Source organism: Acanthaster planci, linkage group LG21 (assembly GCF_054643075.1).
Source record: "Acanthaster planci isolate LZ-2023a linkage group LG21, COTS_SCS, whole genome shotgun sequence".
NCBI lineage: Eukaryota > Metazoa > Echinodermata > Asteroidea > Valvatida > Acanthasteridae > Acanthaster > Acanthaster planci.
Window position 1 is genome coordinate 5,209,044 of NC_141797.1, and position 17,141 is coordinate 5,226,184.

General features: G+C 41.8%; 2 protein-coding genes across 2 annotated transcripts; one reads left to right on the forward strand and one right to left on the reverse strand.

The window, feature by feature from the left end:
* Positions 1 to 654: 654 nt before the first annotated feature.
* LOC147795715 (irregular chiasm C-roughest protein-like) lies at positions 655 to 6,615 on the reverse strand. Its single transcript, XM_087131417.1, has one exon. It carries the CDS (start codon positions 5,242 to 5,244, stop codon positions 3,694 to 3,696), a length of 1,551 nt encoding a protein of 516 aa, XP_086987543.1. The 5' UTR covers positions 5,245 to 6,615; the 3' UTR covers positions 655 to 3,693.
* A 5,555-nt stretch (positions 6,616 to 12,170) lies between these two features.
* Positions 12,171 to 16,528, forward strand: LOC147795716 (uncharacterized). Its single transcript, XM_087131335.1, has one exon. The coding sequence runs from the start codon at positions 13,119 to 13,121 to the stop codon at positions 15,366 to 15,368; it is 2,250 nt and encodes a 749-aa protein (XP_086987461.1). The 5' UTR covers positions 12,171 to 13,118; the 3' UTR covers positions 15,369 to 16,528.
* The last annotated feature ends 613 nt before the right edge of the window (positions 16,529 to 17,141 follow it).

Here is a 17,141-nt window from a genome sequence, read left to right on the forward strand (position 1 = left end):
TTAAATTATCTGGTGTTTGAGAACTTTTCCCAGTAGTGGTGTGTGGATAGGACTGTTGGGAAAAAAAGGTGGAAGCTACCAGCAGGACTGCCTGATCGTAAATTTCTGAAAAGAAATGCATAAACGGGGCCAATCGCGTTTTTAAAGGGAATATAGACATCATTTCTGGTTAGAAAAATCTTCAAAAGTCATCAGCTTACTCACTAAAAGTAAAACTTTGATTTGATGACTTTTGAGCACCTCAAAAACTGAACTTGTATATTTTTCTGATTTTTTGAAGTGTAGGGGGTATTTATGACTGTCTCATGACAACTTAATTACTGGTCTGCAACTTTTAGGGTGATGATCTTATGAGGGCAATTCTGCAAAAGTTATTGAATTACCCGTACAAATAATTAAGCTTTAATTTGCGACTTGAAGACGGTGAAAACTTAAAATTATTTTTTCCTGATTTTGTGTGCGTGGATGGATGTGTGTGCGTTTCAATAAATCCTCCGATCCTATGTTTCATTAAAGGATTATTTGTTTAATCATGACAGACAATGATCATACACATCTGAAATTAAATCAGATACAGTACTATTATAAGTGCTATGCTAAAGCCCGATGCATTATGTGAAGGTACACTGTAGATAGAACTATTTTGTAGTTGTGGTATTGACCTATTTACTGGAACTTTCTATCAGGCTGTTCTACCCGCAAAATGCCAAAAAAACCTACTCGAGGTGGATAGCTGGTCAGTTCTTGCGATCATACCCACTGACGCACGCTGAGGTTGCGATGAGGCAGGCACAATGAAACTGTTGAATATCATTGTCAGTTATTAATTAAGTCCAGCACAAGAACGGAGGAAAACGCTGACGGTTTTTGAACACAGGTTTCCAGAGCATTTGTGAAATTTTCGTCTCTTGTGCTCCTGGACGTCACGTCCTCCAATGCAGTGATATCAAAATTATTTAAGGAAATACGATCCACAATAGCCCTGATTTTGATTGCCAAATTTGACTATTAAAACAACAGTGTGTTTAAAATCAAACTCAAAGCCAATGTAAGAAAAGCTTGTATATGTATAAGCCTACATTTTGTATTTTGGAAGCAAGGAAATGCAAATGGTAATTCCATGATGATTAATTCAACACATTTTTTCTTTAGAGCAATAACCATATGAGAAACAATGGCGAATCCTAAATTTATGTGCAAAGTATATATGGAAGCTGACCGAAGGACACAATGTGGGGCTAGGCCGGTATGCAGCCACTCGATTCTGGGGGGGGGGGTGCCGCCATAAATGGGGTCGCCAGTCCTAACAAAATCGGTGTGGATGGGTGGAATGAAGTGGCACTTTGAACTTCTGGGCTCAACCGATAAAGCATTAATTATGGAACACACTGTGATCCCGTCTCTCACACTCAAAAAAATTACTGAGCTTTGTATTAATATTTATTCTCCAAAAGAACTTACACTTTAAAGCTTGCACTAACTTAACGACGATGCGAAATAATGAAACCCACAGACATGTTGATGCAACATAAAACAAACAATAACTATTGAGTAACTGATAACACGTGTTATTATCAAGTTTGCATTCCTGAAACAATTTAACATGCACAGTGTAATGTTTGGTTAGCAAATTTGAGTAACAAACCATCGTAAAATACATGTGATCACCCATGTATTTTCAGTTTGGACTATTTCCCATGTAAACTTATTGCATGTGAATCGCAATGCTGTATATTTGTATCCAGCAAACATACCTAACTTGATTGCTATAAATTTGCTATAAATTGGATTACATTTATTAAGTAAATTCTAAATAATTAGATTTATTTTTAATCAACAAATTACTATCAGAAACTTCAAAGAGACATCTGCACTAGTAACTAGGAGGTTGTGGGCTCGAGTCCCACCAGAATAAGCATCTGGATTTTTTGTGAGCTCTGGGACAACACTATAGTGTAAGGCCTACCAATATAAGTCATTGTAAGGGCAAACCAATAACTAAAAATTAACAAAGTTCATTCCAGTTCAAATTATTAAGAGCTGAAATGACATAACCGAATGAAGGCAAGCAAGATTCATGAATGTTGTTGCGTGTGGGCCTTAATTGAAAAAATATGCCTTGATTAAAGAATTGTTTTTCTATGCCAAAAAGTGAAACGTGTCTGAACAAATTTTGTTGTGTGCCTAAATATCTTTCTTGCAATACCCTGCTCCGTCAAGGCCACTCAAAGAAATCAAGCAAGCGAGTCAGTAAGTGGCAACTTGGACTGGTCCTCGTGCCTATTACAATCACTAAGACCGATTTCTCTCGTGTGCACGCATAGTAAACGTGTTTTTTTAATTGCCACTCAGTTTAATAACATGTCTGTTTAATTTCGGATAACGCTATGTGACATCCTCAGAGGAGGGCATCGATGTTGCCAAAAAATGGGTGTATTTCTACAGTTTCTCTTTTCTTTTCTTTCGTAAAGCATAAATGTCTTGTTCGTCTCTTTTTAATTTCTTCAAAGCATGCTGGACTCGCTCGCTCTATGGGTGCGCTCAAAAGTCATAGGAGAAAAGCAGGGGTCATCAAATTTATGAATACACCGTCATCTTCATTTCACTCTTTCGTTTGTTTTAAATCTAAAGAATTGTACGTTTTGAGATGTCGTTAGTATATCGAATGGTTGTTAATCTGCTGCCGAATCGTTCGTGAGGACACAAGAGGGAACAAAACTAACTTTCTTTGCTTATTCGATCTTCGAACGCTGCCATTCAGCAAGGGCTCAGACTAAATTCATTTGTATCATGATAGATTTTCTTGACACGGTGTTCAAAATAATGTGGTGACCAATCTTTGGCCGAAGTCCGTGCCATGCCTTCCCTCATTTGAAATTTTGGAAAGTGCACGCACAGCCTGTATTATGAACAAACCACAGTTCATCGGCTCTCAGTTCCCTCCCCCCCTCGAAATTGTGCGCACCATAAACCTCGTCCTCCTCCAAAATCTCACCCTACAATAATTGTTTCCCTACTGGAATGGCATTAAGATGGCTCAATTGTCCCCCCCCCATCACGTAAACTTTTGAGGTCAAACAAGGTTTACTATAGTCAGGACAACTTACATAATTAGCAAAGGCTGGCCGAGTGCGAATCCCTAGCGTGATAAATACGAGCACGTACTGTGAAATAAAAACCTCTCCTTACGGGTTTTCTGAGGAAGGAGGACAAAGATTTATAGTAGGCCTCTCGACCAAGGATTGCTAGCTGACTATGTTGTCCTTGTCATTTGAATGCTGGGTCGAAGATTATTTTCTTCCTTTGATAAGGATTAAAATCGTTGCCATTTTCTGGACAGCCCCTTAAAATGCGGAGGGCTCTTAAACTCCACAAGGATCACTTTCTTGCTTGTTTACATGTATCAATCAACCAGTATATCTGACAGTCCATGCTTGTTCACCGTCATAGCGAGAGCAGCTTTATTTTCCGTTGATTATAATGCATAACTTCATCGATTATACAGAGTGGAATGTTTCCCCAAGCACTCGGGATAACGACGGCGGTTGTTTTTAAACAGTTCCATTCAAAAATGCAATCTGGCAATAATCTTAATTGATTGTTTATGTTACTTGTATGTTTGAAGTCAGACGTAAGCAGCTGCTATTTGGATGTTTCCTGCTCTGCTTGAGGTAAATGGAAATTTTGAGCTGATCAATTAATGATCCAGATATACTCTTGGAGTTGTGTTTCGCGACCTGGTGGGTTTTCGCTGACCACGGGCACTGGTGAATTTGGGGGATTTACATTCGCATTGTAGTAGACGTGTCCGTCATCCGTCTGTCGTGCCGTTTCCAAATGGTTCCCGTTGTTTTCCTGATCATTTCCACCCAGTTTTCTTTGCTTTACGACCCAAGAGATGATAAAGGTTAATGAAACGGCCACAAAGACTACGCCAGCAACAAAAGGAATGACAACCGTCACGGAAATACTCGCTGGTTTCAAACCATCGATACTGTTATTACCTCTTGATGTAAAATTAGGGGGTATCGATTCCGAACATCCGATGTTCGTGATATTAGTGGTCTCGATCACATTGGCCGTTTCATCTCGCGTCGTTTCGACAACTAGACCAGCAGTATCGATACTCGTGTGAGTTGTTCTATCTCGCGCCATATCTACGACCCAAACAGCAGTACCGTGGCCAAGGTATCCAAATAGGTCATTGACAACACAGGTGACATAGTTATCCTGCATATAGCTGCTGGTGCTGCTTATCATGAGCCGAGATGTTGCCGACCTCAGTTGTTGGTCGGTGTTAAGAAACCAGGTGTATCGCAGGGGGCTAAGGCTCGGATAGATTCGCGCAGAGCAAAAGAACGTGGCCGTTTCACCAGTCGTAACGTGGATAACATGTGGCTCAATATCAACAGCGGTCTTTTTACTCAGTGACTGCAAGTTACAGCTAGGTTCTGTCGAAAATCCAGGTCTTGCTTCGTGTCGTTGTTCACTCGGCCCGACGGTTGCAATACACGTAAAAGTAACCCCGACATCTTGTAAAGCAAGTGTTCGTCTGAACGTGCAGATCCGTTGCGGGAGACTCTTGAGTAGCGTGCAACTCCCAACAAGAGCTGAGTTCTCAGAGGTCCCCACGTACCACGCTAAAGATGTTATATCAGGTTTACCATAGGCATCGCAGACTAGTTCCACGGTGGTACCAATAGTTACAGCTTGAAGTGGAGAGGAGACTGTTGCCTGACACACAGGGTCGATCCCTTCACGGATGGCAACACGCGTCCGTGGTAGGACGCTTACAAAAGTGATAGGAGCATATACACCGTAACCTCCCTCGTTGAAAAACGAACAGACGAAGCGTCCTTGGTCTTGGATGCTGAGGTTGGATATCAGCAAGTGATATTCTCCTCTTGACTCATCTCCAACCACCTCGAGTCTTGGGGACAGGTTTGGAAAATGGTGCATGTAGCTTGCGGTGTCCCTATCTCTGGAGACTGGACTAAGTCTGTTGCTGAACCCGTCGTATCGCTGCCAAAACACAGGCCGGTCTTCCTCCTTATCGTCGACAGTGCACGTCAAGATGATGGTATCGCCGACATAACCTGTGACGTTTTCTGGTCGCATGGCGAATTCCATGGTAAAAGCTGAGGTGCACATCACAGCTACAATCCATATTTCGAGAAAATCAACTTTCGTCATTGCTTGTTTTGGGCCTTTGAGTGGTTTCAGAAATTTCAACAATTTTAGCATCGGTTAGCAGTCGAGACAGTTATAAATATCAATGAGTACAAACGAATGTTCATAATTAGTCTTTTATAACAACTTGTCATGTTGTCACGTTGGTCGCTCAAGCAAGTACTGTTTTTTTGCTGAACACATCCAAGAAAACCACCAGAGAAGTTTGAGGGAACTCAGATTGTAATTCCCCATGATCAACTGATATGAATTTACCATTGTCCGTTTCATTGCCTCAAAGTGCGCATTTTGTGTATTTGCCAAGTTATTTTTTATGTCCATTGTGGTCATTCATGTCTAACAGCAAAACTGGGTCTGATGGTGCGCATCACAGCAGGTTTTGGCACGTGACAGTACCAAACGCGCATGATTGGCTGTTCAATAGACTTAATGAAATTATCTATCTTTTTCAACCATGAGGAAGAAAATGATAAAAATAACATCAAACCCCATGCACAGGATATCCTGCGACTGGCGAACCCTTAACCCCTTACTCTTTTAAAAACAGATGGAGCGGAAACCCACAGTCCTGTCGCATTTTGCTCACCATTGCCGCTCTTTTTTCAGGTTGACATTTGGTTTTAGCCTTGCGCATGTTACTTGCCCTTGTGTATTTGAATGTAGAATGCTTAAGAAATGTATCCCTCCTCCTGAGCAAGGCGAGTCTTAAGGCATCTACGATAGTCTGGTCCTCTGACCTGATGAATCTGACTATTTTCAGGTTGACCTGATGAATCTGATAGGTTCGGTGTTATCGTTTGCCAAGTGGAAAAATGAGGAGTTCCTCGGTTTTCTGGAATTATCCTGTATCGGCCTAAGCCCCTCTTCCAAACTTCGTTAAACTTCAGATAGTGTCGTTCAGGCGTGTGCACTGATCAGCCTATGGATATTTATGTAAGACCTAATATTTAAAAGAAAGTGGATATTATTTACCTGTCGCTGGCAAATTTAACTAAACTCTCCTTAGCCGGCTGCATTTGATTCCCACTAAACAGAGCCTGAAAGTTGACCCCTGGTGGCAGGCTTCCGGAACCCTTAGATAGGAAAAGCTCCATGCAAAATGTTTTCGAATTTGTACTATTTTATTTGATCAGTTATTTCTTTAAAAAATCCAACTCGGAAAAAGGCCTTTGGAAAACATTTGCTAGCATATCAGTTTATAGAAATTACCTGACCTAAAAAGAAATATCCTGTCAGAGATTGACCCATAACTTCCAAAATCTGAAATACATGAACAGAGCAATTCAGCTGACTTGTATGCACATAAACGCTTGCTGAATGAAACTTTATAGTAGTCTGCCAACTGAAAACAGATCGAAATATTTTACAGATTGTTTTAATTTACAAGGTAGTAAACATAAAGCAATAATCTACTAGTCAAATATTTCTATATTTTATCTAAACTTTGCTGACAAGAAGTGCGTCATGTCAACTCAACAGAATCTGGAACCCATCGCCTGCAGGTAAAATCTTTGCAACGTTGGACGATCTGTACAATCTCGTTTTTCACGTAAACACGGAGAGAGAAAACAAACATGCTGGAACAAGAAGACCTGGGAACGATATTGCCGGAAGTGAAAGGTCATTAATGAAACTCGTTTTTACCCATCTCTAGGTGACTTTTCCTAAATATTACGTGTGGAAGACAACGGTAAAATACAGGCAACTCGCAATATCACGACTCCCAGCGTTTGCAACGCGTTGGCCAATCACAATGCGCGAAATCTGTCGACCCTTTTCAAACACTCCTTGGGTCGACTAATTTCGTTTTGCAAACGCTTGGAGGTGCACTATTATGAATCGCTCTGATTGGTCTGGCGTGCGCACCGGTTGGAAAACTTAGTACATCTATGATCTGTCTTCCTTTCGCCGGAGAGGGTGCACTTCAGCTTTGGACGGTTCCAAGCGGGATCAGCGGTCTGGTGGATAGTGCGCACATCTTGCGATCCCATGATACGCTCCAGGTGCGCTTCACGTATGTTCATGCCCCTCAGTTTGTGTTCGGTGTGAACAACGTAAACGTGTGGGGATGGGCGCTGCTGACAAGTAAAAAAGTGTTGTAGTTGCATTTAGAGTAGGCCTACACCAAAATCTGCTTGAATCATTTCCTTTCATTTATACTATGGAGCGTTAACAGTGGACAACCCCATTTGCCCATTTTTCTGTTAGACATTTTCAGGATTTTGGACTTTGCCTATAACGCAGTTTTCTGCTAGGAGAAAGTTGGATTTTGCTTCAACAACTCTCGTGGCGCGTCAAAAGTGGACAACTAAAAACTTTAAACTTCCACTATCAAATTTCATTTGATGCTCCCAAAGATGACAACCCCATTTTTCTTATTTTCTGCTAATAGATTTTAGGGTTTTTTGAAGTTGCACCATCCCTTTTCATGAAACCCAATTTTCGAAAAAAAAAAGTTTTTGGTAGCAGAAATTTGGGTTTTACTTTGATGACAGCGGGGTGGTCCTGAAGTGGACAAGTTGAAAACTGAAACGACCTCAGCGCTCCCTACGCTCAGAATGGAACAGTCTTGGGAAGATGGGCATCCAACATTAATGGTAGAGGGTCAATGGTCTGACGGATGGTGTCACAGCTCGGAAAAAATGTGGACGACTCCTATCGAGAGACTTATAGGAAATATAGAGCAAATAGGAAAGCGGCCACCGAAAGCCTGACAGTCCTCTTTGGTATCGCAAACTTCCAACTTCCCAGTGCACCTGTGCATCTAGAAAGACGGTGGCTTCTTGCCGTCAGACATTTCCGTTTTAAATAACTGAGCGCATGATGATATGTGTCCCCTAAACGATGCAAGCTGTAATAAACCAGTTTGTCCTCGTCCAGTAGTATAATTGAATTTGTTGTGGAACGAGAAAAGGTCTGAATCGAAAATAAAAGTCATGTTAAGAGAATTTTATTAATTTTGACACCCCACAAAATAATTCCAAAACACGTATTCAGCCAGTAATTCCAATAACAAAAAAGGATAGCCACGAAGAAAATAATCTTTCAGCCAGTACACCAGGCGGTCACTGATTAGACATCAAAGATTTAATTTAATATTTATCATTCAAGTCTTTGTTCAAGTCATCAATACAAGTGGGCAGTTATAGTGAATGCCTGGGTCATTAATATGAAGACAAATGATTCAAAGTGGCAATGTGAAGAAATATTAACGCAATGAAAACACAAAGTTGCAAGTGACGTCCCAGAGCAGTCATCAGATACACGTCTACTGTGAAATGCATGGAAGGTGGATTGTACAACAAATCTTATATCTGGATATTAAAAAAATGATTGTTGCACTTTTGGCACTCCGAGTAACCTCCACTGTACCCAGTTCATAATTTTCGTCAATCCTAGATATACAGTGTATTTCCAATAATTTCCTTTAGAATAATACTCCCCTCAATAAACCCCATAAAATTCACTTCCTTGACGTGAAGAAGGCTCGATCTTTTTCACAAAATCGGCTAAATGGAAATACAAGTTGCATGAAAAGGCCAATCACAGCAAGGGGATGTCCAAATGACGCCTGATGCCTGTCACAGACGGCGGGTCAATAAAACAGGTTGGCCGGCTCCGTACGTTTGCAGTACTACTACAAATCAATCAATCTTCCCAAGACCGTTCCATTTCAACGTAGGGAGGAAAGTGTCCTTCCAATTTTTAACTTGTCCTCTTCAGGACCACCCTGCAGTCGTCAAAGTAAAATCCAAATTTCTGCTACCAAAAACATGTTTGTTTGTTTGTTTTTTCGAAAAGGGATGGTGCAACTACAAAAAACCCCAAAACCTACCAGCAGAAAAATGAGAAAATGGGGTTGTCCGTTTTTGACGCTCCATAGCACGTCAACGCGCTAGTACCTAGTTGCACCTTAAATGAATTTCACTGCTGGCTTTTTGAAATCAAAATTAGGAATTGAGCTCAACAATGTTCGGGAACGAAATGAAGGACTCGTGCAAAGAAATACATGTAGTTGAAAATAACAGTAACTCTGAAAACCTTTAGAAAGGACCCGCTTGTAAGTCATGGAGCATTCCGTTACCTCTGGAGGCTAGTGTCACTATGCCACTGTAAACATGCCATGTTATATTGACATAATTAATATGACTGCTTCGAGTGCTGTAGTTTGGGTTTTCCCAGCTATTGAAAATCGGAAAAGATTTGAGAAGAAAATAATACAGATAACAGCAACTGTTTGTGAAAAAAAAACAGACAATGCGGCGGTAGAAAAAAAATGTGTTGTTTCCTGAAAAAAACTGTAGTGGTCGTGAACGAAATGATATACCTTGGAAATACCTTCAGGGTCACCATCGTACCATACCGTATCTTCGCCACTATGTCAATACTTAAGTCGTATACTGTGGCCTTGTGAAAACGCTTTCGTCAGCACAAAACGTTTCTACTTGTTCCAAGCGAAATTTTGAACTTATCACTGGGAACACAATGCGCCCAGTATGTGCACACCTCTGTCTAATAGTGTCATTTGTTTGTTTGACATTCATACAAGTCTAATCTTGAGGTACTTATATACTCGAAAACTGGGAAACTATTACTTATGTCATTGGAAATCTGCTTGCCACATGAAAACGGAACACAGGATGATGATCGATGATATTATTCTCCCGTCAGGAAATGTAACACAGAATTTGTCGATTTTGAGTTCGAATGAGTCAGCGATAGGGCTGTGTAAATGTGGACGATGGAGGTTAATTTACAACTGAACAATGTACATCTAGCAAGGACAGGGATGAAACTGAACTCTTTTGTGAACAACTATTGTTGGGGAGGTCAAATAACTGCGTTTAGATGACCGGCCAGGAAGTCGCTATTTTTACATGTTTCTTGTTTAAATGCCAGGAAGATGACAAAGTACAAGTTCAACTACTGACAAAACAACTTTGAAATAACACGAGAAATTGAATCTAAACATCAGATTTCAAAGTACAAGATAAACCCACCGGAAACTTTGAACAAACAGACCAGCGAGCCTAGCTGACGGCATACACGAGAGGGGCGTGTCAACAGTGGGTGGAGGGACTTGTGACCCACATTCAAGGTGGAGCAAGGCAAGGGAGGTGCAAGAGTGAACGATGGGAGCTCTGGCCTAGTTCAAGTTGGTATGTATGTGAAGAGTGTATGCAGCAACCCCCCCACCACCACCACCACCACCATTGCTCTTGGCCGGGGAAGAGCCCTCATGAAAATTCGCAAATTATCCCGATTCGCCTGACCTAGGGAGTGGACTTTTACAACCCCTTGCCTATCACCTGCTCTTTAAGTAGAAAAACCGTTTCAGATGATAAAAATTCGCAAAACATTACCCGAAAACTAATCGACAAATAGTTGAGGTAATATCACATGAATAATTTGAAAGTCAAAACAGCATTATCCAAAGTGTTCTGTTTCTGTTGTATAAATCAGAGCCTCTCAACGTAGCAACTACGTTGCCACCGAATGTAGCATATTAATTACAGTTTCAACATACTGAGTTAGACCAAACCACGACACAGGCAGCAGTTCGAGTTTACCCAAATTTCGCTCTCTATGGGCCCTATATATATATATCTATTTCTTGAACCAAGAATTAAATAGTTTTCGGATCCACATTCGCTGATCTCATATTCACTAACGCTCACGCACTGACTCTGTCGCAGAAGCCAAACAAAATTAAACCTTGTTATGGACTTTCACAAAGTTAGATTAGAAGCGAGGGTGGTCATACCTTCACGACAATAGTGGCAAAAACTCGGGTATCAAAAATTCGGGTATCAGCTTGTGGCTGCGGCTTTGGGTTATGCCATAAGAGGGCCCCTGAGAACAGCCCTGTAGTCGCAGTCCGTTTCTGTCTATAGGCCTTACCGACAGGAGAAACAAGGTCACGCACAGCGACACACAGGAAAGATCAGTGCCCTTGTCCATTAGTTCAACTACACTGGTGGATTTGAGACAATAACAAATCAGACACGGACGTCAAATGCTAATGTACATTGTGCTCCAGGCTCACACTTCCTGGTGAACAGAAATGATTCAAAATTAAAGGAGTTGGCAAGAAAATGAGATCGACTTCTATGGTTTTTCATAGGGCTGACGGCATCGATAATGGCTGCAGCAAGATCATTCCAATGAGTAGTTTTTTCTGACGTCGACGAAACGTTCTGTCATTTGACAGTATAGTGGTATGACGTGGTTCACTCAATGCTCTGAAACCCAGAAGTACTGATACTTGTGTAAAACGCTTGCCACCAGGTGACATCATTTCTTGTCGTTATCCTCGTCTTGGGTGATGCCGTCCAGAGATTTGCGCTTCTATCTAGTGCTGTGACTCTCACTATACATGTGATTTCCAAAAGATCAACTACAAACATCAGCTCTGTATTCAAGAACTAAAACCCGAAACTACCTGAAACAATCGGGCTCTTTTTGTCTACGAGAGGAGTTCACAGGGTACCAGTCATGCATTAAGTTTACGTTCACTACGAGAGACAGCTGTTCACTGTCAGATTGTCAGAACCATTGCTTCTACTTTTGGCAAAAATCGTTTTTATAAGATATATCTTGTCAAGGTCATTTTGATGAGATTTGTGATCAAGTTTGTTGAAGTTCATTTTCACGGGTTATATATTTTGAAGATCTTTGGGGGGAATATCAAAGCGAACTTGTCTCTTGGAACTTAACTTGGAAAAATCTCGTATAAACGAACATTATCAAAAAACTACATCTCATAAAAACATTTTTTTCCAAAACAGAAATAATATTGCCAACAACTGAAATCATAAGAACGAACTGGAGAATACATATCTCGCACAAACGACGATTGGAAAGAAATTTCGTAAAAATGCAGCTGAGAAATACACTTCATCAAAAAATAATAATGAAAAAAAAAAACCTCGTGGCATCTCTGGACTTTCGTACCCAACTACTCCCGTATACTGATTGTTACTCCTGGAACGTCCCTTTAAGATTAGAAGCGCCGTATATCGAACCACCGATGGCTTGATCCATTTCCACTCATCCATGTGTAAGGGTCACTAGACAGAGGATATCCGACCCATTGTTCGCACAATCGCCTTAGTTTGTTTATTATTATTTTTCTTGTGGCCCTCTTTCCTTTGCTTTTACAGATTTTAGACAGACCCCAAATAGCTGCTTGTCATTGCATCCGTATCCCGCTGTCGTTGGCAGTGGTGAGCGGATAGTCTATGCCAGTGATACAACGTGTTTCATTAATTAACCACAACCCTCTCACTTGGATGGATCATGGCGCCTTGGTGTATTATAGGACATGAGGGCGTGAACATTAGAAGCACTTCAAGGTGACAGAGAAGCTTATTCACCCTATGTTACTTCATAGAACACCATTCAACCTGAAGCTGAGGACATGGCATCACACAATGCATGTCGGCACTGGAGAGCAACCATCTCAGATTAAGACGTTGCTGGAAGTGCTCTCTTTCGTTGCCTGTACGCTGGAAATTGATTTGTGCTTGTATTTCGGTTAGGTACAAGATTTGTGACTGGCTGCTGGATAAAAAACATTTCTTTAGCGAGACACGCAACGATGATACTGCTGAGCTGTAGGCAATGACTAATTGCTAACACCCTTTAACTGTTAAGCAGGAAATGAGTATATGCACATTTATTAAAACTGACAATACCCACAACGAAGGACTTGTTTTTGGTATTACTTAATTCCTAAATATAGTTTTCAGCAGTGATGCCGTCAATATACGGTCCGCTGGCATCGTTCCAATCGGCAACCACTGTGAGGAAAATAGAAGTCCCTGACGGATTTTAACGTATTAACGGAACACATTGTAGCAAGAAAAATCCCGTTGCTGAACTTAAGTGCTGATTCTGAGTCATATTGTTTTGAGGAAAGCCCAAGTATGCGAACTTCAGAACCAGAGATGGCTGGGTTTTTTATTATCTCCCAGCTGTGGATGTTAACAGTGGTGTTCTCCTCGGCTGCTGCCATGGAATTCGCCATGCGACCACAAAACGTCACAGGTTATGTCGGCGATACCATCATCTTGACGTGCACTGTCGACGATAAGGAGGAAGACCGGCCTGTGTTTTGGCAGCGATACGACGGGTTCAGCAACAGACTTGGTCCAGTCTCCAGAGATAGGGACACCGCAAGCTACATGCACCATTTTCCAAACCTGTCCCCAAGACTCGAGGTGGTTGGAGATGAGTCAAGAGGAGAATATCACTTGCTGATATCCAACCTCAGCATCCAAGACCAAGGACGCTTCGTCTGTTCGTTTTTCAACGAGGGAGGTTACGGTGTATATGCTCCTATCACTTTTGTAAGCGTCCTACCACGGACGCGTGTTGCCATCCGTGAAGGGATCGACCCTGTGTGTCAGGCAACAGTCTCCTCTCCACTTCAAGCTGTAACTATTGGTACCACCGTGGAACTAGTCTGCGATGCCTACGGTAGACCTGATATAACATCTTTAGCGTGGTACGTGGGGACCTCTGAGAACTCAGCTCTTGTTGGGAGTTGCACGCTACTCAAGGGTCTCCCGCAACGGATCTGCACGTTCAGACGAACACTTGCTTTACAAGATGTCGGGGTTACTTTTACGTGTATTGCAACCGTCGGGCCGACTGAACAACGACACGAAGCAAGACCTGGATTTTCGACAGAACCTAGCTGTAACTTGCAGCCACTGAGTAAAAAGACCGCTGTTGATATTGAGCCACATGCTATCCACGTTACGACTGGTGAAACGGCCACGTTCTTTTGCTCTGCCCGAATCTATCCGAGCCTTAGCCCCCTGCGATACACCTGGTTTCTTAACACCGACCAACAACTGAGGTCGGCAACATCTCAGCTCATGATAAGCAGCACCAGCGGCTATATGCAGGATAACTATGTCACCTGTGTTGTCAGCGACCACTTTGGATACCTTGGACACGGTACTGCTGTTTTGGTCGTAGATATGGCGCGAGATAGAACAACTCACACGAGTATCGATACCACTAATGACATGATTACCGAGCATACAGAACCGATATCTCTTGATACGTCTTATACAGGAAGTAAGAACACAAGTATAGACGTTTTGAAACCACCATCGAATCCTGAAAATCGTTCAACCACTGTATTCCCACTCGTGCTTGTTATCTCGCTTGCTCTAGGTACAATCCTTATGGCAATATTACTAGCACTTGTCACCGCTTGCATTATTAAGCAGAAGAAACGGGACAGGGTTAACTTGGACAATAAAGACATCCAGCTTGATGACTTACGTCCCACTAAAGACTTGAACAACGTCTATAGAAGCTCAAAGAAATCTCAGCAGAATTTAAAAGGACCCGCTCCAAGGGTGCCCTCTGCGATTACAAATAGGCCTACGTCAGATCCAGGAACAGACGAGAGTCTTGACAACAACAACAGATCTTTGACGACATACGCGGTGCTAGACCCAGATCAGGTCGATAACGATTCACTGAGTAGTCTCGATCTCAGGGAAATCATTAAGAAAAGCGAAAGCGGTTCTCAGGAGGAGCCTGGAGACGGCACGATGTATCATCCCAAGGGATCACCTAATGCAACGTCTACAGGACGTGTACACTCCAAACTCGCCTTGGGACGCAGTGCCAGTACTCCGCAAGGCCCTGTCACCGTTTACGCTGGTGGCAACAAGACACAAGAGGGCTCTGCTGTGGCATACGCTGTAACTAATATTGTCGGAGATCGACCTGAAGTGGCTGAAAACACTGACAAAAATCCTCCCGCGTCATACGACAACAACAGAATTTCGAGCTACGCAGTCAGCAGCAAGGTGTTATCCAGAAAGCGCGCTATGTCCAGCCCAATGACCAAAGTGAGTTCGACGACTGGAGACGAGGCTACAACAACCAGTTCCAACTCGTCCAGCATTGGTGCGAATCCTTTGGATACTTCTAGAGCTAGACTATTCGCAGACGACACTTGTGTCTACGCTGAAATATCCGAGGTGGCCGATAACACAAGCCGAGACGTCAGTGGAGTCTGCCCTAGAGAACCTGGAAAGACTTTGCAGAATGAGGGCGCTGTCCAAGAGCCTCTGTTTCCCAGATCCCGTCCTCTGAGTGACAATGCCTACGCAATTTCAGCAGTTTTGTCACCAGATGAAAAAGAGTAGTTTGTTTAATATTTGTTTTCATCTCGATCAAACGCAAACTAAATTTTCCCACTGAATTACGTATTATTTTTAACAAGAATACTAGACGGAGATAGCCTACAACTATTTGTACAAAATGACACTTAGGGAATTAATTGAAAGAATAGAGACGGTTGTAGATGTAAATAATATTACCGTGCGTTTGTGAGCATCCAAAACGTTGAAAATGAGATGGAATGCCAATATATTAAAGATTGACATTAAATTTTCATTAAGACGCCGCTGGAGAACGGAATTTAGACGTAAAAAACGGATGCACAAGACACAGTGCCCCAAATAGCGAAATTCGCAAGACGCAGATAAAGCATCCGTAAATACAAGTCAATTTGCAAAGTTCAAATTCCTCATTTGTTTCTTTGATGGGAGGTTATGATGCTAGTAGTGTTACGTCGAATGTTGACACGCAATAGCGCTGCTTCCGTTTTTGGCTACAACTGGTAATAATATCATATAGCAGCTATGCTGCGGCGTTCTCAGGCACATTACTTCCGAATGTACTCGTAGCATAATGTATCGCAGAATAATTACTGTTCAAAAGACGCTGAAACTGGTATGACATTGTTGAAAGGGGACTACTTTGCATTACCACCCAATATAGAAAAGGGCCTCAGAAGTCTTATGTTCAGACTTCAGATTTCCGGGGTGACCGGGGGGGGGGCTGTCCAAATTTCTGGTTTTTCTCCGTCTTTGGCTTCAGGATTAAATTTTTCAAAATAGTTTCATAAGTTGAGTCGACATATAGGCGAAGGTACAGGCAAAAGGCGGAGAACAACTTTCTTCACCTGCTTTGAGAATGAAAATCCAGTATGCATTTAAATTTAGTAAATCGTCAGCGATTAGAATTTTACGACATTGAGAATGGATTTTCAGCCTGAGGAGGTCGGTGGAGGTGTTTGTTAGGGGTGGGGGATGGGCGTAGGAGGGGGCTATGAGTCACCTAACCCTTAGCCTTCCCTCGTGCCTCGTAGTGGTATGACAGTATTGTTCGAGGTTTTTGTAGGGAGCCGCTTTTACATACAGTGTTTTGTTCCATCCCTTTTTTCTCTTGCCTTAAAAGTATAATATGATATCCAGCATGTAACTTGTATAATTGGTATTAAAGTGTAGCTAGCTGCAATGAATTTCTTTTGGACAGAATTTTTCTATGACTTTGTATTCTTCAGTGTGTGAAAACTCTTTCACATTCCTATTTGGTTAAATGCATTAAAAGGTGCACTTAAAAAAAACATGTATATGCTTTTCTGGGCAAATGAGGGCACTGTTGCTGTAAAGTCATCTAAGGAAGACATAGTTCAGTGCATAGGCTTTTTTGTTCAAATTTGAACCCAGAATGTACTTCTATGAAAACCTGTCTGAGAGAGGGATTTATGCTTGCTTGCTATGGACATAAACACCAATGAATTAGAAAAGAAGAGAAATCTGAGTCCCGCAAAATCAACAAAACTGCAGAACTTTTTTTTCATGTACAAACCAATGTAGCATTGAGGCTTCTTCCTGAATATGGAAAAAATCATGGGCATAAACACCAGAAAATGCAGTAAAATACCCTTTGTAATAGTGAAACAAAAGTGGGATTTCGAGGTTAACTGAGACGCAAAAGTGCATTAAAAAATTGGTTGCAACTTCCCTTTAAGTCCTTACGACAGTGTGGATCTCAGATGTTTTGAGCCTCATACATCTGGTCAAAACCCTAGGGTACTTATAAATCGTTCTGAATTTCTGCTCCTCTGATTC

Excerpts from the sequence above, each read along its gene's own strand:
- LOC147795716 (XM_087131335.1), top strand. The coding sequence starts at position 13,119 with ATGCGAACTTCAGAACCAGAGATGGCTGGGTTTTTTATTATCTCCCAG.
- LOC147795715 (XM_087131417.1), bottom strand. The coding sequence starts at position 5,244 with ATGCTAAAATTGTTGAAATTTCTGAAACCACTCAAAGGCCCAAAACAA.